Below are 19985 nucleotides of genomic sequence, written 5' to 3' on the forward strand. Positions count from 1 at the left end.
TCCTCGACTTACGACCGGTTTAGTACTCGACTTACGACTGGTTTAGTACTCGACTTACGACCGGTTGGAGGTCGCGGCATTGAAAAGGTTGAGAACCACTGTCCTACATCCATTTTTCCTGGCTGCTCTGGCAGCTGCAGAGCAGCCTCTTGCGTTTTTTTTTTCTTCACCATGAAAAGCAGCAAGAATATTTTCAAAGCAGCACAAGACTGTTAGGGAGAACATGAGGTTTGAAGCCAGTGCCCATGTGAATACTTTTTTAAGGGAAGGAGATTGCACAAACTTGCTGAGCTCCTTATTTTAGGCATGAATTCTATTTCATTGAGAAATGTTTCCTCACCTTCATTCCATAATGTCCTTTTTTGCTGGCTGGGGAAAGTTGAAGTCCACACATTTTAAATCAAGGTTGAGAAACATTGCACTAAGTGTATGCAATTAAGTTACCCATCAAAATTTATAGTTCTGCTTTGAATCCCTCAAATTTCTCAACTAAATTCTTCTCTCTCAGAGCCAACTCAGGAACACATCCAGTCACAGACTGGTCAAAGAATATAAGTCCAGTTGTATGTTTTATTTATTTTCATCTTCCTATTATTTACAACAGAAATTTGAGTGCTTCAGAATCGAGCCTTTCTTCAGAAAGAACTAATGACATACACTCAGCTGAGTGTTGAATGTCAAAGATTTAATGCTTTCTTCCATTTCATCTTGGAATTTGGCTCAACTTTTTCCATAAATCAAGCTTAACATTGATCTCAGTCACCACCATATCAAGGCTTTCCCTGCTGTTGCCATTTATTTTTTAGAAGGCTTAACAGCTGCAAAATATATAAATAATGGTGACAAAGTACAAAGTGAATGCATTTCTGAGGAAAGCAGTGAGACTTTTAAAAAAGGAGGATGCTTAAGAATTTTGCACAGGGAACGGCTGATAGATTAATATACAATTTCATTAGAATCTCACTATATATTACCTAAAAACCCACAATAAAATATTAAAGAAAAATATTGTCCAATTCCTATGTTTTCTCCCTTACTTTTATAAAATGAAAGGATTCAGACAATTTTCTAAATGCATCTTTTGTTTGTGGCATGCTTGCTCTGGGCAGGAATACTTGTATATATTCTGTAGTATTATGCAACATATAATAAGGTCACCAAAATGGTCCCATCAGGATTAATGCGGTATGTAGAGAGTAAGGAATATGATTTTGACAAAGATAAGCAAGCTCTGTTATCAAAGCAGTAGTGAAACCTTAAGTCCATAACAACAACAAAAATATTTGGAAGTGGCTGAAGCAGACACTTCACTAATTCACAGGAGTACAATAGTGGGGAGGAAGTACAGCACAATGAGACTTGTAAGATTCTGTAATTATAGCCAATCTCAAGAAAAGTAGTTTTATCTCTCCTGGCCTGGTCTACATGGTGGGGCTAACAGGATACTTCCACCTAGTCTTAATTACAACAAATATATGGAAGCTGGCCTGCTGTAAGTCAATGAGCTATAATATGGGCGTCAAACTCGCCGCGTCACGTGATATGTCACGACATATTGAGACTTTTTTCCCCTTGCTGGAGCTGGGATGGGCGCAGCTTCTGTGTGATGCAGGCTGGCAGTTTGACACCCCTGGTCTATAACATCTTTATTTCCAAGAAGGCCACTGGATCCCAGACAACTTCATAAGCATATTTCATAAATAGTAATGATAGATTACAGATTTTCTGAAAATGTTCTCCTTGAACCAGGAAATAAGTCTAGAGCAGGGGTGTCAAACTCACTGCCTCATGTGATGTGTCGTGACGTATCACAACTTTTTTCCCCTTGCCAGAGCTGGGGTGGGTGCGGCTTCCACGTGACGCATCTGGCCTGCAGGCCAGCAGTTTGACACCCCTGGTCTAGAGTAAAATAGAATATGAAACAATCTGTGTGGGCTAGAGGAAATGACAGGAAATATTATCTAGTAAATAGGCATTTTATGCCTGGCCATATACATATTGTAGCCATGTTATGAATATCTATATCCTACAATAGTAATCATTCTATGAAATCACACATGGCATGATCTCAACATTTTATATGTACCCAATAGAACAGTGTGGGAATATTTCATGTGTGCTTCCTTGTCACTGCCTCTAAACTATCTAATGTAGTGTAGATCTCCTCCTTGTTTTTGAGCCCATATCATCCCCCTTTCCCCCTTCTCAGTATATATAAAATGCAATACTATTCACCAGAAATGCTCCCTGTTTTTATACGTAGAGACATGCAAGGCACATCAGAATCTTAATTGTTTAATTCATAGCAGATCTATTCTGCTACAAAAACATTATGTTTTTAAAAACCCTGAAGGATAATATATGTGACAAAGATGGTAGGGAACAATAATAATAAAATCTATTTTTCTTGCAATTATAGGAAAGCTATATCCTAAACTGGAGAACAGAGTGGGTCAAGTGTTTTAAGGTCTCTCTGGATTTCTCTCCTTACATTGTACATCATCACTTCTTTCAGTGGCTTGCATGTACTAACTGTTTAGTATATAAGATGCTTAGGTAATAAAACTATGGTTAAGTGAAGACTTAGCATGAGATTCCTTAGAGGTTTCTCAAATTACTGGCGTCTAAGAGGCCCATCACATGCCTTTTCATGTAACTTAATAAATACTAAATGTCCAGTTTTTTCTGCTTTCCGGGTGTCCACATATTTTTTTAACAATGGCCACTAGAGAGTTTTCTATTCAGGCCTCTAAAGTCTACCAAACTTTCTGCAGTTTGCTAGTTCAAGGTCAAAGGGATATGGACTGAACTGCTGAGGAGGTTCAAAATTAAGTTTGGCTTCTGCCAATATTAGTAACCATATTTACTTAATAAAACATCCAAGAGAAAAGGATGCACTACTAAAGTAATGCATATTTACCCTAAAAACATAGCATGAAGAAAAAGCAATAAAATACTGGTTCCACAGATAAACTCTGTGTTTCTACCCACTTTGCACAAGTCGAGAAGGGAGGAGAAAGATCAGAAAAGAGAATACAGAAAAAGACATATCCCAGGATCTGATCCTTGTGTAAATATCTAAATACACTGCTACTACTTGACACGTTCTAGGAACCCTCAGTATACAATTTCATACAGCAGGAATGAATTCACATCTTGTCAGGGAGAAAGAGCAAGGGTCATGTTTCTATAAATAAGTAAGACACTCTTTTCCAAGAAACCAGAGATATGCTTACCCAGCAGCCTTCTCTCAACAAAATACCCTCCAGATGGTGAGACTGCAATTCCACACACATATGGAGAGCATCAGGTTGGGACTGTTCTGCTGCCACCTGAAAGCTCCTATTACTCTAACAACAGTCAAATCTAGAGTAGCACCACAAAGTGAGGAAAGTGGAAACTTGGTCTCCAATTAATCTCTAGAATGCATCACAATCAGGTACCGCCATGACAAGCCAATTAAGCTTTTGCATTCATCTGATGTCCATGCCCCCAAACACAGGCAATTCCTAAACTATCTTTTATTTACAAAACGTGTATCTTGAGAATACAGTTAGCCAGTTTGCAGTGGGAGTTGTATGATGTGTATTTTCATCCTAGGCAATTCATTATTTGAAACAAAAACACTAGGATCACATTGATGATTTTAGAGCATATGCAACAATATGGTAAGCTTTCCCCACTCCCCAAGTTATTAAAAATATTAAAATTCTCAGAAAGTACAAATTAAAAACTTCTTCCATAGGAGTCAGTTTTTTTTGTTTTTGCTTCTAGCCCCTGTCCATCTCCTAGATCTCCTGCTAACTTAGTTCCTTCAAAAGCAGATAGACACACAGCCTACTATGGGGTTTTTTGAAGTCAAAAGCATTCTACTTCTGTGTGGGCTGAAAAATAGCACAGAAAGGGCTTTTACTCTTACTTTGCAAAATGTATCTTCCCTTGCCACTATGTAGAACAATGAATAACTGGTGGAAGATCTATTTAATTTTTTTTGTTTAGTTGGTGTATTTAGTTCCTGATATAATTCAAAGAAATGGCTATCCTCTAATCCACAGGATGCCACCCCAAGTAAATAAATACCTTGGAAAATTTGCACTTGTACCCTCTGCATTCCCTCCCACACCGCACATCTTATAGGTAGTGTTGCTTCAAATGCTCTCCACCAAATGGTCCACAAATGAGAAGATCTTTATACTCTGATTTGGTAACCGTTAAGATCGGGCATGGCTTTTGGTTCTGTAGGTTTCTTGTCTCCAGATGGTCTGCACAATGAAAATAAGAAGAAGAAGAAAAAAGGAAATGAGCAAATGAAAAGAGTCTGCACATTCTAACAAGAAAATGTCTTAACTATTTTAGTATTTAAATTGTTACAGTTATCTGTAGAGCTTAGCTAGGTAATCAACCCACATATTCTTCAAGGATACATTCTGGACATAATTAAAGCAGAGTTCTTAAAGCCCTGACATGGCAAAAGCACCTCTCCTTCTATGAGTCATACAATAAGTCAGGAAGAGGTTTGTCATCCTTTTCTTGCTTGAATGGGGGGGGGGGAACCATGAGAAGGAGGTTGGAAGCAGTGCCTGTTTCCTTCTATTAATGAGCTTTCATTATGACAATGAGCTCACAGTACAAGAATGCAATGGGTGAAGGCCATTTCTTGCAGATGGCCTCCGCTATTTTTCTGTGATGAGTATTCACTGAAGGGAGGAGTTTGTGCAATGCTTTCCAAGGATATCCATATCTATTCTAACTCAGATTTCTAACAAACATCCTTGTTGGGAATAGTACCACTTAGCAAAGAACATAATTGCATGTAAGGTAAAGGTAAAGGTTTACCTGTCCAGTTATTTCCGACTCTAGGGGGTGATGCTCATCTCCATTTCTTAGCCAAGGAAGCCAGCATTGTGTGACAACATTTTCCATGGTCATGTGGCCAGCATGACTATATGCCGAGGCACATGAAACGCTGTTAACTTCCCACCAAAGTGGTACCTATTAATCTACTTGCATTTGCATGCTTTCTAACTGCTAGGTGGGCAGGATCTGAGGCAAGTGATGGGAGCTCACCCCATCGTGCAGCACTCAGGTCTCGAACCCAGATAGTCAGCCTTCCAGCTGACAAGCTCAGCATCTTTAACCACTGAGCCATTGTGTCCCCTGGAATTGCATGTAAATATGCAAAATATTGCTCTGTTGGAAAGAAGCTATAATTCAGTTAATGGTCGTTCTCTAAAATCCGTGAGATTGATCATTCAATCAATCATTTAATTTCAAACTGTCACTGGGAGCAATAACCAAACAGGTTGCTTAAAAGTAGAAAGAAAAAGTATGTGCGAAGTGTATATACTGATATAAGAAGAATTATGTAAAATATGTCTCTACACACATAGGACAAAAAGTTATATGCTTAAATTATAGCAAAAACCAGGAAACCAAAAGCTACATAAAGGTAAAACAAAGTATAGCAGGCTTACCGCCTTTCTGTCCGGCTATTGCGGCGATGTGGACTGGATTGGTTACGCTGTGGGGATGGTACATCCTTTTTCCTATCCTTGGTGGGTGATGGTGGCCCAGTTGCTTTGCTGATCTAGGGAAAGAGAAACTTTATACCCTCAGGCTTTTCTCTTGATACAAAACTAGGGAGGAGCTTGCCGTATTTTTAACATTGTTTAGGTCTTTTGACTGTTCAAGCTACTTCACCAAAATTTTGTATATAAAAGCTCATCTAAATATATCTACAGAAAGAGCAAGTTACTGCTAATTATCATTAGCCAAATGAACACATCCAAAGACTTAGCCTTAAGAAACATATAACAACAATTATTCTTTCTTTCCAGTGGTAAAAAAAATAAATCACATTTTCTATAACAGATTTCATGCAATTAAGAGCAAATCAACTGAGTAATATTTAATTAAGGCAGTGGTGAGCAACCTGAACCACACATGAATCCCCCACCAAAATTTTGTAGATCCCAGGGCGCCTTCAACTCTGATTCCAAAAATGGATGAAACAGCTTATAGGTGGTGTTGGCCCAAATGCCATCCTCTCTATTCTATCCTCTGAAATAGGTCCTCTCTATTTCAAGATGGGAACTAGACAAAAACGACAGCATACAATAAGTCCAAAACAGGCTTAACTGTTATAAAACAAATAACACCCTCCAAGACTCATGTGTATATGACATTGTTCCATCTGTTCTAAATCATCAACCCAATCAATGTGGTTCCAAAATCATTTAAGTGCAATCCCCAGGCACTCAGTTAAGGCCACTCACCCATGCTTTATAAGAGGTAGATTAAACAATCAGCTCTTATTTTTCTCCCTTCCCCTCACCTTTAGCCTCATGTCACGGGAATGTCTCTCAAGCTCCTTGCGGAAGTCCTCACGGCTCAGCTTGTCCACATCCAAGACAGAATGCTTCCATTCAATCTGCTCCACACTATGTGGATCATGAGACACACACTGGCCAAGCTTCACCTTTTTGAGGGTATGCCAACAGCACCGATATGCCTCTTCATAGTCAAAAATAAGCTCACTCAGTGTGCGGAAGGTGGGAGCTTTGTACATGAGATCCTCGCGCCGACTTATGCCAAGCGCCCCATAGCGGCCCCCAATGTTCACTCCCAGCACAATATGGTGGAAGTAGTTCCCTGAGAAGTAAGTTTTGAAACTGATGGGGAAGCGGTCCAGTGTCGGCATGTTGTTGGTGAGGTAACTATTGATGATGAAATATTCAGGAAATAGGTGGCATAATAAAGAAAAGTAATGAACATCACTCTATTTTTTTTTTACATATTTTAGGCTTAATTCTTATCTCTTATCAGGTTAAACTAACATGATCATAGATTTGAGGAGGTACATCTAAAACATCTGAAGGATTAGGTTTTTTTCTATATGACAAAATACCAAGCCTATTTTCTCTATCTATAGATAAATCTCAACTGAATGGTGTCCAGACCATCCATGTATTTGGATCTGGCTCTGGTGCATCAGATTTCTTTTATTAGTCTTCAGGTTTATGAGTTTGGGCAGATCTAACATCATAACGACAATTCTAAGGTTTATAATACAGGTCCCATAGCACCTCCTAACACTAATTCTAACACTAATTCAAACATGCAGTGTAGTGAAAATCCTATTCCAACTGCACTCACAATGTTACAAGAAAAGCAAGGGGAAACCTATAATTAAAAGACATACTGGGACACAAGACATAATTCTCTCAAAATAGGATGTGATTCCTAAATTATTAGTACAATAAAAAAGGAATCTGCCAATCAAATAAAGATATTCCTAATTAGAAAATGAGGGCATCCCTTGTGTTCGCTATTATGCTTCTTGTCTAAAGCAAGAAGAAAATTAAATGGATAGTATGCATATTATGAATCAGAGCATAAGTACAGTAGGATTGATGTGTTATCTCTGGAAACTGTGTACATCATTTAGTCTTCTAAAATAAAAGGATACATTCCTAGGATCACAGCTTCCAAACACTTGATTGGCAGGGCTTCCTTTGTCATTTCTTTGGCCAGATCCATCAGCCTATGAGACAAGTCAAAGGAACAAGCAATAATAATAATATTTTAAAGGTTTTGTCAGATAATACATACGTGGAGATCAGCCTGAAAAGAAAGAAAATATAGAATATGGAATATAGAATAATAGAATTGGAAGGGACCTTGGAGGTCTTCTAGTCCAACCCCCTGCTTAGGCAGGAAACCCTATACCATTTCAGACAAATGTTATCTAATCTCATCTTAAAAACTTCCAGTATTGGAGCATTTACAACTTCTGCAAGTAAATTGTTCCACTGATTAATTGTTCTAACTGTCAGGAAATTTCTCCTTAGTCCTAGGTTGCTCTCTCCTTGATTACTTTCCATCCGTTGCTTCTTGTCCTGCCTTCAGGTGCTTTGGAGAATAGCTTGACTCCCTCTTCTTTGTGGTAACCCGAGATACTGGAACACTGTGATCATGTCACCCCTTGTCCATCTCTTCATTAAACTAGACATATCCAATTCCAGCAACCAGCCTTTATATGTTTTAGCCTCAATTCCCCTGATCATTTTTGTTGCTTTTCTTTGTACTCTTTCTAGTCTCAATATCTTTTTTACATCGTGGTGACCAAAACTGGATGCAGTATGTGGCCTGACCAAGGCATTATAAAATGGTATTCACATGGTCTTGATTCTATCTCTCTGTTAATGCAGCCTAGCACTGTGTTGGCTTTTTTGGCAGTTGCAGAACACTGCTGGCTCATATTTAAGTGATTGTCCACTAGGAGTCCAAGATCCCTCTCACAGTTACCGTGTTTCCCCGAAAGTAAGGCCTACCCCAAAAATATACCCTAGCTTGATTTTTAGGTGTGGATCTAATATAAGTCTTACCCCCCAAATAAGCCCTAGTTTTGGGGTGAGGGACACACTTAAAAATCAAGCTAGGGCGCGGGTGAGGGTGGATCTGCCCCATGTGCCCTGCAACCACTTACATTGTAGCCCAGCCTCTCCTCGCCAGCCCACTTCTGCAGCCTGGCCTGCATTTCTCAGTCACAGGCCTTTCTGAAGGCCTCTGCAGCCAAGAACCGAGCTATGGATTCAATCCATAGCTTGGTTCTGCAAGACCTCTTGAATCCATAGCTCGGTACTTGGCTGCAGAGGCCTTCCCGAAAGGCCTGACTGCAGAATGCAACTGCAGAATGAAGCTGCTTCTTCAGCCCCAGAAGAAGTGGACCTGCTGGACAGGGCTGTCGGTGCCGGAGATGAGTAAGACATCCCCCAAAAATAAGACCTGTTGCCTCTTTTGGAAGCAAAACAAAAAATAAGATCGGGTCTTATTTTAGGGAAAACACAGTACTACTATTGACTGAGGTACCACCTATACTGTACCTGTGCATTGGTTTTTCTTGCCTTACTTTTTTCACCATTGAATTTCATTTTGTTAGATAGCACCCAATATTCAAGTCTGTCAAGATCCTTCTGTATCTTAAGCCTGTCTTCTGGAGTGATGGCTATTCCTGCCAGCTTGGTATCATCTGCAAATTTGATGAGTTCTCCATATCTTCCTTCATCCAAATCATTGATCATGCTCCCTGCTTACCATGCTGAAGGGCCCCCACAGCCAGGCCTACCACGCCCCAACACCTGCCATGCCTCGCGTGTTTGGTAGTGACTTCTTCCACTTTCTCTTTCTTCCTCCTCCTTTGAAAAACCCTTCACTCTCATTGCTGCTTTTGCAGTCCCAGATCTCGGTTTGTCCAGAGCAGTGGTGGGATTCAGCCAGTTCGCACCACTTCGGTAGAACCGGTAGCTAATTTTCTGTTGCTCAGGCCCAGAATGGACTTCTGGAACTGGCATCCACACAGAGAACTGGTTGTTCACATATTTGAATCCCACCACTGATCCAGAGCCTGTGCAGAGGGTCTTTGGAAATGAAACTCCACAGCGATTGGGTGAGGTGGGAACATTCCCTTCGCTTTTGGACCGGCTCTGAAATGGGCTGGAAGGAGTGGCCCGAGGACACCAATTTGGCTTTGCAGCAAGCAAGGGGATTGGAGGCACATGAATGAACACCAGTCTGGCATCTCAAAACACAGGGTCTTTTTCCCTGGTACCGGATTTTCGCTGCCATACTATTTAAGGGTCAAGGAATGCGTGGGCAAGCTACAGGAGACCTCGAGGCTCATCACACTGGCATCGCCGCTTGCTGCAGGAGGCTGTGAGGCTCGGCGTGCGATCGGCACAATGAGCCTCATGGCCTTCTGCAAGTGATGGAACCGGCGCAATCATTGCGATGATCCTCGCAGCTGACAGGTGAGCATGTAGCAGGCATACACAAAGACTCTGCTGTTTTTGGTGGTGCTTCTGTGCCTGGCCGGCCACCTCAGATCAGCTGCAGTGCGCCGTGGAGAGCATAGTGGACGCAGGGCAAGCGTGAGGCAGATGTGTATGTGGACTCTGCTTTTTTCAAGTGCCACTTTAACAACCGGTTCGCCGAACTGAAGATACATTAGGTATCGGTTCTGCCGAAACCAAACCGGTGCAAACCGGCTGAATCCCACCACTGTCTCCACCCATATTTATCACATCAGCTAGACTCCAATTATGGCTATGTTGCAAGAGTTTAGAAATACTGAAATGTACTGAAGGAGCGAGCAGGTCTGGGAATCAAGCATAAATTGCTTCTTTACCAGATTATATAACATTTTTGCTGTGGCTGTTTCATTGATCTGAACTAAAAAAAAATTGTGTTCTTGTAATAGAGTTAGGGTAAGAAAAAGAACCATTCTCAAGAAAGATGATACTTACCCAGTCAAAGGCCTGCTTTTCTTGATTTCAAAGAACTGTGTCCCAGTGTGATTGTATCTGGGAATAAGAAGTTAAGGGATGCTTGGTTTGGAAGAGCTGCTGGAGGATGGGGGAAAAAGAAAGCATAAGCAAATTATTAAAAACATTGATAGATGTGAGTGTGTATGTGTAGTTTTCAGGGACTACAGTGCACGCAGCAGAAAAGTTTAGCTTTTCTTTCACCAATAATGACCCCCACAAAATACTGCTATCGGTGCCAGTGAGTCTAGTTGCGGCAATGCACACTCAAAGCACTCCCCGTTTTTTCTACAGTCCCAGGTTTTCCTCCATGCATTTGGAAAGGCATCAAGGAAAATGACTTTTGAATGCTGTATTTCTGATGTAGCAAAACAAACGTTGAAAAGTTACCTCTGGCCTGCTTACAACAATGATGACCGAATGCCAAGGGAATAAGCTAAAGGAAATGAATAAGGCAGTAAAGCCACTGGCTCGAACAAACACCAGCCTACTGAATGGGGGGGGGGGGCGGAGTTCTTTTCCCAGTACAGCTGGAATATTAACGAATTATTTCCTTCTGGGGTTAAATAAGAAAGTTGCTTTGCTTCTCTTTTCATTCCTTGGAGATTCAAATACAGCAGAAAGGATACTGAAGTTCCCTGATATAGCGCTGTATAGTTTCCAGGCGCTCAGGGATGAGAGTGGTTGACTGTAGAGTAGGCACACTTGGTATGGGGATCTAAAGATAAGAAGGGAGGGAGAAAATGAGATTCAAGATCACTAAGTCAAAAATGAAATTCCATTTATATTCTAGTTGAAAAGAAGAAAACCTGTAGCACTCCAGAGGCAAATCAACTACAACTTCCAGCATCTTTCATCATAATTACACTGTCTGGAGCTACTGGACAATGTCATTTATTAATATTAAGATTGCCACAAGACTGCCTGCCTCAGCCTATTATAGGTAGTCCTCCCTTTACCAATTGCCTCATGCATCAACTGTCTGAAATTACAATAGTGTAAAAAAAATTAACTTTGTGACAAATCCACACATTTATGATCATTGCAATGTCGCATGGTCATGGGATCACCATTCCTGTGCTTTACAACTGGCACACATTTATGGCCACTGCAGCATCCGTCAGTCATGTGATCACTACTTGCAAGCTTAACAATCAGCTTGTGACAAGCAGAGTTAATAGAGAATGCAGAAGTAAAACATAAGCTGTGGTCATGTGATATTTTTCACTTAATGACCACAGCATTTTGCTTAATGACTGAAGGGGAAGCCATTTGCTGTCACAAGGATTACTTGTAGTAGGCTAATGATAATAACCTACTAATAATGTCTAATGATAAGTTAGCAAAGAAAAAACTCTAATGATGATAAAAACTTTTCTTCCATATACTCCTTTCTCTAAGTCAGAACAATGCATTCTATAAGTGCTATATTACAACTTCATTAATTCTAAGATGCTTTGAAATTGTGGGAGTTGTAGTTAAACTCATCAGGACTAATCAAGCTAAGAATAATTGTGATATTTTAACAATATACAAACAGAAGGGCAAGAATTTGGCATGGTTCATCTTTTTCAGAAAACAAGGTGGAAAGTTTTGAAATATCTGAACATGAGATATGTGTTTATTCCTCAGAACAAAGTACATTAGGCAATTTCTGAGGAGTGGGAAAACACTCTTTAGTTCTAATAAGAAATAATGAAGAGTCTTTCCCAGCAGGGCTAGTCCCAGATATTTGATTTCTTAAGTTGTCCTCTTCCAATATCTGATAGCCAAGTTATTTCAGCATTTGAAGCAGAAAACCCCTTAAGCACTTCCATCTTCCAAGCAGGAAAAATGTATGAGTCAATTGGTGGTAAGCTGCTGTCTCTTTTATATCACCCCAAACTGGCTGCCACTTAACTCTGCCTAAAGGTACAACTGGCCATAACTCCCAGTTAGCAAAGTTACAAACTTCTTTGCAGAGGTATTTAGAGAAGCGTATCCTGGTTGCCCTTAGATTAACCATTCTTTCTACGGCTCCTTTTTTAAATGGAAAAGAAATTCTCACTGCTTCTCTCCATCTTCTTTAGCATAGGACATATGGAGTTCTACATAATATAATGGAAACCACTTAAAATGTGTAGGTCCTGTGGCTATAACTAGCTTCTCATTTAAGCAACTAAGAATGATGAGGAATTAATTACACTGTATATAGACCACTTGGCTCTTGAACCCAGACTAAGTTAAGATTTCCATCATATTAAGGATTCCGGTTCTGTCCCTTAAGAGACAGGGAGGGCAGAATGAAAGACAATAACTTCTTCCTCTTAACTCCAAACTAATTGAGATGCTACAATAATACTTACTTGTGATATTTCCCTGCTACTATTTATTCTATCAAAATGTTATTAGCATGCAAATAGTAATTTGTAAAATGGAAGCTTTTTTTGGGGGGGGAGCTATTATTTTATTTTAAAAAGAGTGTGAACTACTGGAATTGTTAAACAGAAATTATTAAACAGAAATGTTAAAGATGTTTTGCATTCCACCAACTGCTGAACTCCAACTGCCCTTTCCACAATGTCTTGAAAGGAACTTTCAAAATTATGAGATGCTACCAACATATTGCCTTACCATATCTTAGTCTATATATTTGTAGATTCCAAGCCTAACCAGTTGATATTTAAAGAAAGAAATGCAAATTTGCACAAGATAGAGTAGTTATACTAATCTTTTCAGGTATTATACTTGAATGACACAAAGTTGTGTTCTGCTCATGCTTAAACATGTAAAGATGTTCTTGAGAAAAGCCTAACTCCTAGGGATTACATCCATGCGATTCTCTTGGTGACATTAGAGAAAACATTTACAGATAGTCCTCAACTTACAACAGTTTAAAGTCACGACTTATGACCATTGCAGCATCCCCATGGTCATGGGATCAAATTCAGATGCTTAGCAACAGAGTCATATTTATGACAGTTGCAGTGTTCTGGGATCATGTGATCCCTATTTGTGACTTTCTGACAAGCAAAGTCAATGGGGAAACCAGTTTCACTTAATAATTGTGTTACTAACTTCATAACTGTAGCGATCTTGGCATACAATCTGGAAAGTGTGGGAGCAAGGAATGTGTGACTGGGATAATAGGGCAGAACCAGCATATTTGGAAAGCTGAGATCATGTAATGAATAGAAATGTGACCAAAATTATTAAACTGTTTTTCATAAGAAGCCAAGCTGGTGATGTTGCTTTCTGCCACCTGTTGTAGTTCTCCCGAAATGATTTTAATTGTTCCACTAAAAATTATTTTTCTTTTTTGATGGGGGGATCAGAAAGGTATATTTTCAGACAAAATACCAGTCACCATTTTTAAATAAAATTCTTAGCTATGTGACACTTGGAAGCATAGTTATAAAGCAAATGCTATTTCCATTTTCTGCATGGGCATATCAGAAAGCAACTATCATAGACAACATCAAGATTTACAACATTTAATGTTGGGAAATGTCCAATGAAAAGACAAAGCTTCACTGGGAATAATTACAATTTAGAATATTTTTGCAGCAAAGATGGAAGAAGTAAACTAAAATTCTGTAACAGTATCCAAGATACCTCAGAAAATATTATCTATTTATAAGAACTTTTAATTCCAGAGAATGAAGTTAGATCAGTGCTCTAATCATTACTAAGTGGAAAGCTACTGGAATATGCTTAATTTCAAATGCTAGAAAAATAATGTTGAGGATCATCCAAAACAGATTAGAGACTTATGTGGAAAAGGAGATGGCAGATGTTAAAGCTGGCTTTAGAAAAGGAATACAAACCATTGCTGATACACATTGGATAATTGAGAAAGTCCCAAAATAACAAAATAAGCCAGTATATGCTTCATTGATTATAAAAAGACCTTTGATGTATATTAATCATATCATCCTCTGGAATCTCTTTAGGAAAATGGGAATGCCTGAACAGCTCATTTTGAAACCCTTCTGACAAGCAAAGTCAACGGCAAAGCCAGTTTCATTTAACAACTGGGTACTAACTTCACAACTGCAGCAATTCATTTAACAGCCGTGGCAAGAAAGGTTGCAAAATGGGGCAAAATTCAGTTAACAACTGTCTTGCTTAGCAACAGAAATTTTGGGCTCAATTGTGGTCGTAAGTCAAGGACTCTCTGTAACACAACTTAGGAAGTCATAGTCTGGACCAAGAGTCTTCAAACTTGGCCCTTTTATGACTTGTGGACTTCAACTCCCAGAATTCCTCAGCCAGGCACTGCCTGGCTGAGGAATTCTGGGAGTTGAAGTCCACAAGTCATAAAAGGGCCAAGTTTGAAGACCCTTGGTCTAGACAGAACATAGTGAAAAAGACTGGCTCTAGGTCAGCAAAAGAGTGAGTTAAGGCTATATACTCTCCAATTATTTATTTATCCTATGTGCAAAACATATATTGAGAGAAGCTGAATTGGAAGATGAAAGTGGTTTTTAAATCGGCTGAAGAAATGTCAATAACTAACACTATGCCTACGTCAATACTCTGACGGCTAAAGATACAAATAACTTGTGAGTTCTAGTCATGAAGTTCAAAGATGGATGGATTCAGTGACAGCAATTACAGAGGTACTATTGAGACACCTAAAGAAACAGATTGGGACAGATTATTCTGTGAAGATCTGTCCATGCAGCTGTCACAATGACACCAACCTGATGTCACATATTAATCAAGCTGCAAGCACTGCTGTAGTGCAAACATTTCCCTAAAGGCAGCACAGTGAGTATACTGTGAATATTCAAACTCTGCCATTTATCTCTTGTAGTGCTGACACAACCACTTAGAAATCTATATGTGATTTCCTGTCATTGAATCACTAGGCCTGCCAGACACCCATATCTGACTCAGAATTTTGGGCTGGAATTTATCCAGATGCAAATGTCTGCAGAACAAAACCTCCTTCCTAGGCTTTGGAAATGTGAAGATCTCGTGTTCTAAGCATCCAGACAGCACAGATAGTATTACATTTCAAGACATCAAGGAAAGACAAAGCTTGGCAATAAGGCACAGGAATAAAATAAACCAAATCCAGGAGCTGCAACATGGTCTTGAGCAGCAGAAGATACAGAATGTATTTCAGTACTGCAATGACTCTGAAATGCAGCCCTGTTCATTCCAACACACTCTCCTGTTAGTACAAATGACTCTTTTTGTATTCACTGCAACCTTTCTGAAGACTTTCCCATCTGTCCAAGATGAACAAGTGATAACACAGCACAGTACTGGGGGTAATAGTAATAGTAGTAAAGTTTGAAGGGACCTTGGAGGTCATCTAGTCCAACCCCCTGCTCAGGCAGGAAACCCTACACCATTTCGGACAAATGGCTGTCCAGTCTCTTCTTAAAAACTTCCAGTGTTGGAGCATTTACTGCTTCTGGAGGTAGGCTGTTCCACTGATTAATTGTTCTCACTGTCAGGAAGTTTCTCTTAGTTCTAGGTTGCTTCTCTCCTTGATTAGTTTCCACCCGTTGCTTCTTGTCCTGCCTTCAGGTGCTTTGGAAAATAGCTCAATTCCCTCTTCTTTATGGCAGCCCCTGAGATATTGGAATACTGCTATCATGTCCCCCCTTGTCCTTCTCTTCGTTAAACTAGACATACCCAATTCTAGCAACCGTTCCTTATATGTTTTAGCCTCCAGTCCCCTAATCATCTTTGTTGCTCTTCTCTGTACTCTTTCTAGAGTCTCAACATCTTTTTTACATAGTGGTGACCAAAACTGGATGCAGTATGAGGTGGTGCAGTATGAGGTGGTGAGGGAAGCCTTGTGGAGCAGGTTCACCCTTTCGACAGCAAGCAGCTTATTTGGGCACTGCTGCATGACAGGAAAATTGCTACCAAGTCAATTCCTATAGGCAGAGACAGGCTCTGGCTCATGATACTCTAGAAACCATGACTTCAGTGGATACGGGAAACCTGCTAAAGTTAATTACACAGGTTTGCCACAAGTCTTTTGAATTTGCCCAATGGTAATTCACCTCATGGAGCCAAATAATGATAACAACAATGTAAAATTTATATGTTGTCCCAACAACTTAGTGAAGCTTGTTGAGCTGGCCAACTTAGCAATGGCACCACAATCCCCATGTTCAGTCTTTTGAGGACACAGAGTGCTGAGCCAGTTGAGTGGCCCCTAGGCTAAGCACATATTTAAAAACAGTTATTTGAATGAATATATAACTTGTAGGGCTGCACAATTATTTGGATTCAAAAGGGAATAGGTGGTCTGGTGGGCACATGGGCAAGTGTCCCATGTGTGCTTGCACACACTCTGAACCATCACCTTTTCCTCTTCAAATCCAAAGTAATTCATAATCCAATGTCTTGTAAGTGAAGTCTCTAATAGCTGAACAGATTTCTTCCATTCTGTTAAAAAAAGCATAACAAAAATGTAGTTGCACGAAGGAAAACCAAAAGGCAGATAGATTTATTCTGATTATTTGAACAGCCTGTTCTCAGTTTCTGCTATCATTGTCAAAACTAAGCAGGTTATCACATCAATGCATTTTCAAAAAAGTTCTTTGCTAAAAGTCCCAAAAGTGCTTTTTCCTTGCTGAAAGCCACCGACATCAACAGGCCTTTGCTATAGTGCTCTTTGCAGCAAATAGATTACATTTTGTCCAGTGTAAGCCAATTATTAAGAGCTGACACAGTCTATATATCAGCGTCTTCAAACTTGGCTCTTTTATGACTTGTGGACTTCAACTCCCAGAATTCCTTAGCCAGCATGCCTGGCTGAGGAATTCTGGGAGTTGAAGTCCACAAGGCATAAAAGGGCCAAGTTTGAAGATCCCTGGTCTATATCAAGTGAATTGCACTCTGTTTCCAGTTTTAGCAATACCTCTTTTCATTTATCCTTTCTAAGATACTACTTGCCTTTACCCATTTAACCTAGTCATCTGGCATTATTGCACATCATGTACTTTCATGAAAATAAAGTTTGAATCACATACTACAACAGTCTTCTCCTGCTGATAACCTGATCTTAACATAGATAAGTAGAGTCTGGGACTTCCAGAACTGTCAAGAAGCATAGTCAAAAGGCAAAGCTGAAAAGGTTACACTATATTTGATGGAAATAACCCAAATGTTCTTAACCTTTCCTATACACTTGTTCCTCTTAACTTTGGCAGTTGGTACAATCCCCACAATACAGTTACACAAGTTTTTATTTACATGAGCTAAATAAGAAACTAATTCTTATTTAGAATTCAGATAAAGTCAATCAGTTCAAATTATACAGTCAACGTCCGGAAATAAAGTCCTCCCTTTTGTGTGCTCTGTATAGCAAATGTGGCTCTGAATAGCAAATTTAGATCATGTTTTCCAGGCTGGAAAGACAAAAGTAACACTTTCCAAAAGAATAGGAAACTGTCTAAAGAATTGCAATATCCACATATTATTGACTCAAAACATATCTGGCATGACCTCATAACATGTAAGTATCTCCCAAACACTGTAAGTTTAATGTGACAAAGAATAACATTAATATACCATACAACATAGACCTATAGTCAAAAATATCACTTCAATCCAATGTTAAAAGTACTTTTTTTCTAAGCTGCTTTCCTCAAAACTGTTTCTTTCTTAGCCTCAGATTCTTAAAGCTAGTTATACTATTTCATAGAACTCTTATAGATATAAATCATAATACAGTAGGTATTTAGATAGAAAACCAGCAGCAAATCACATGGCAATAGGCTACTCAAAATCATCATGGAAAAAGGTTATGATTAACACTTTCATATTTATGCAAATAAATCTACTTGGATATGTACACTTAGCAAAAACTAAGCTTAACTTAGTGGCACGTTTATGAGTTAAACAGATAAATTAGATTATGTTTATGTGGAGATATAGATGGATCCCTCCCACTTGCAACCTTAATCGGTGATTCACATCCATTTACTGTCAGACTCAAATTAGAAAAGCCCTGGCATTGATTTCCAGTTATTTTTTTTTCCTATTTCCCTTTTTGTTGACTGATGTCAAGGAAGCAGTTTCCTCCAACATTCTTTTTCCTCTCACCTTGGGTAGATCAGTGGCTCCCCGGATCCTCAGAGCTACCAAATCTCCCTCAGGATGGATCTTGGCCACATGTTTCCACATTCTTTCCCAGGTGGCTTCATTGATGGGAAGCCCTCCACGGTTCACAAAGAAAGGGACTCCTCCATCTCGGAGATCTTCATCTCCATCTTCTTCTTGCTCTTCTTCTCGCTGGGCCACCCCTTCCCTGGCCTGGGACCTCCGCAGAACAGCAACACCGCCACCACCACTGCCATCCACTTTGCAACTTGACATTCCAGCATCCATCAAACTGTTCTTCAGACCACAAAACCTTTGGGCCTCTTCAGATTGCTTGAGACAGAAGAGCTGCTGCTGAAGACATAGTAGTTAGACAGTGGAGGCCCTTTAAGACAGACAGACAAAAGGGTGGGGCTCATTCATAGAAGAAGAAGAAGAAAAGCGCAACAGCAACGATGAGGTTTTGAAACTCTCCAGCCAGGAAAGAATGAGGCTATTTGCTTTGGGAACTTCAGAATTTCTGTTCAGAAAGAGACCACCTTGCTATCTCTCAGGGCCGCAGAGATAAAATAACACCAGGTTCCATCATCCAAAGAAAGGAAAAGAGGGATATGAGGATCTGGGAACACGAAATTCACTTACCTAGCTGGACATCATCGGCTGGTGGCCACCAGATCCGGGAAAGCATCCCAAGAGCAAGAGGGAGATGCTGGAAGAGCCGGAGAAAGGCGACCTTCCTCCCATCCGCCCACCCCACGCAGCAGAGAGAAGAGAGGCAGACAAAAGATGAAGCAGCAGGCTACACGCAGGCGGGCGGGGAGGGGGGCGCGGGCGTGAAGAAGGCAGCTTTCCTCGCGTTTCTGGGCGGGGAGGGGGGGGGAGTCTTTTCATGCAGCCAAAGCCCGCCCGTTGCAAGGCAGGTGAACTCAGCACGGGTCACAATGCGCTGTCGCCGGGGAAGGGAGGGCGACGGAAGCCAGGGCTGTCGCTCTAGAAACACGGGGAACCCCGCGGGGCTCCCTTTTCCCAGGCAAGCCCAGCAGCTGCGCGGGCCAGCCGGAGGGACAAAGGTCGGCTTGGCCCGAGGGGGGGGGGGGAGAAGCCGCCGCTCCCCTTGCCGCTTCTGCGAAGGGACGGGGCTGCCGGTCGGCGGCGGATGCCAGCAACCGGTAAAGCTGCTGCAGCTGCGCCTTGAAATTCTCCAGGCGGCGCCTCAGGCCTGAGCGCAAGAAAGCGAGCTTGGCATTGCGGGAGCTTAAGCGCACAGGGTAGCCTCGCAGGGTCTCCCCTGCCTTCCCCCCCCCCCCCGCGCCGCCAGCGACAGGACTCGAACAGTCCCTGCGCATGCGTGTCATCCTATCGGCAGGGGATAGTTAAAGGGACAGAGACAGACAGAGCGGGCTGCTGGGCTGGTAGTTTGATAGGGACCAGGAACAACCTGGATTGTTGGGAAGAAGAGGCTGAGCCGCGCTTGTTTCCATAGCCTCCTTTGCAGGTCACCTATCTTCCCACGCGACCTTAATTGATGGGTTTGCGGCGAATTGTGAGCTAGGACTATAGGAAACACTTTTGGGATTTACGCTCTGAAAAAATACTACTCTGAAAACC

General features: G+C 40.8%; 1 protein-coding gene across 1 annotated transcript; it reads right to left on the reverse strand.

The window, feature by feature from the left end:
* On the reverse strand, positions 1-19668 carry VASH1 (vasohibin 1). Its single transcript, XM_039351653.1, has 8 exons — positions 19020-19668; positions 18381-18762; positions 10952-11040; positions 10305-10361; positions 7469-7543; positions 6335-6716; positions 5475-5587; positions 1-4262 (listed from the first exon to the last, which is right to left on the reverse strand). The coding sequence occupies exons 2-8, from the start codon at positions 18663-18665 to the stop codon at positions 4190-4192; spliced, it is 1074 nt and encodes a 357-aa protein (XP_039207587.1). The 5' UTR covers positions 18666-18762; positions 19020-19668; the 3' UTR covers positions 1-4189.
* Between the last annotated feature and the right edge of the window lie 317 nt (positions 19669-19985).

Source organism: Crotalus tigris, unplaced genomic scaffold (assembly GCF_016545835.1).
Source record: "Crotalus tigris isolate CLP2741 ecotype Arizona unplaced genomic scaffold, ASM1654583v1 scf7180000018371.15429387391:27106975, whole genome shotgun sequence".
Taxonomy (NCBI): domain Eukaryota; kingdom Metazoa; phylum Chordata; class Lepidosauria; order Squamata; family Viperidae; genus Crotalus; species Crotalus tigris.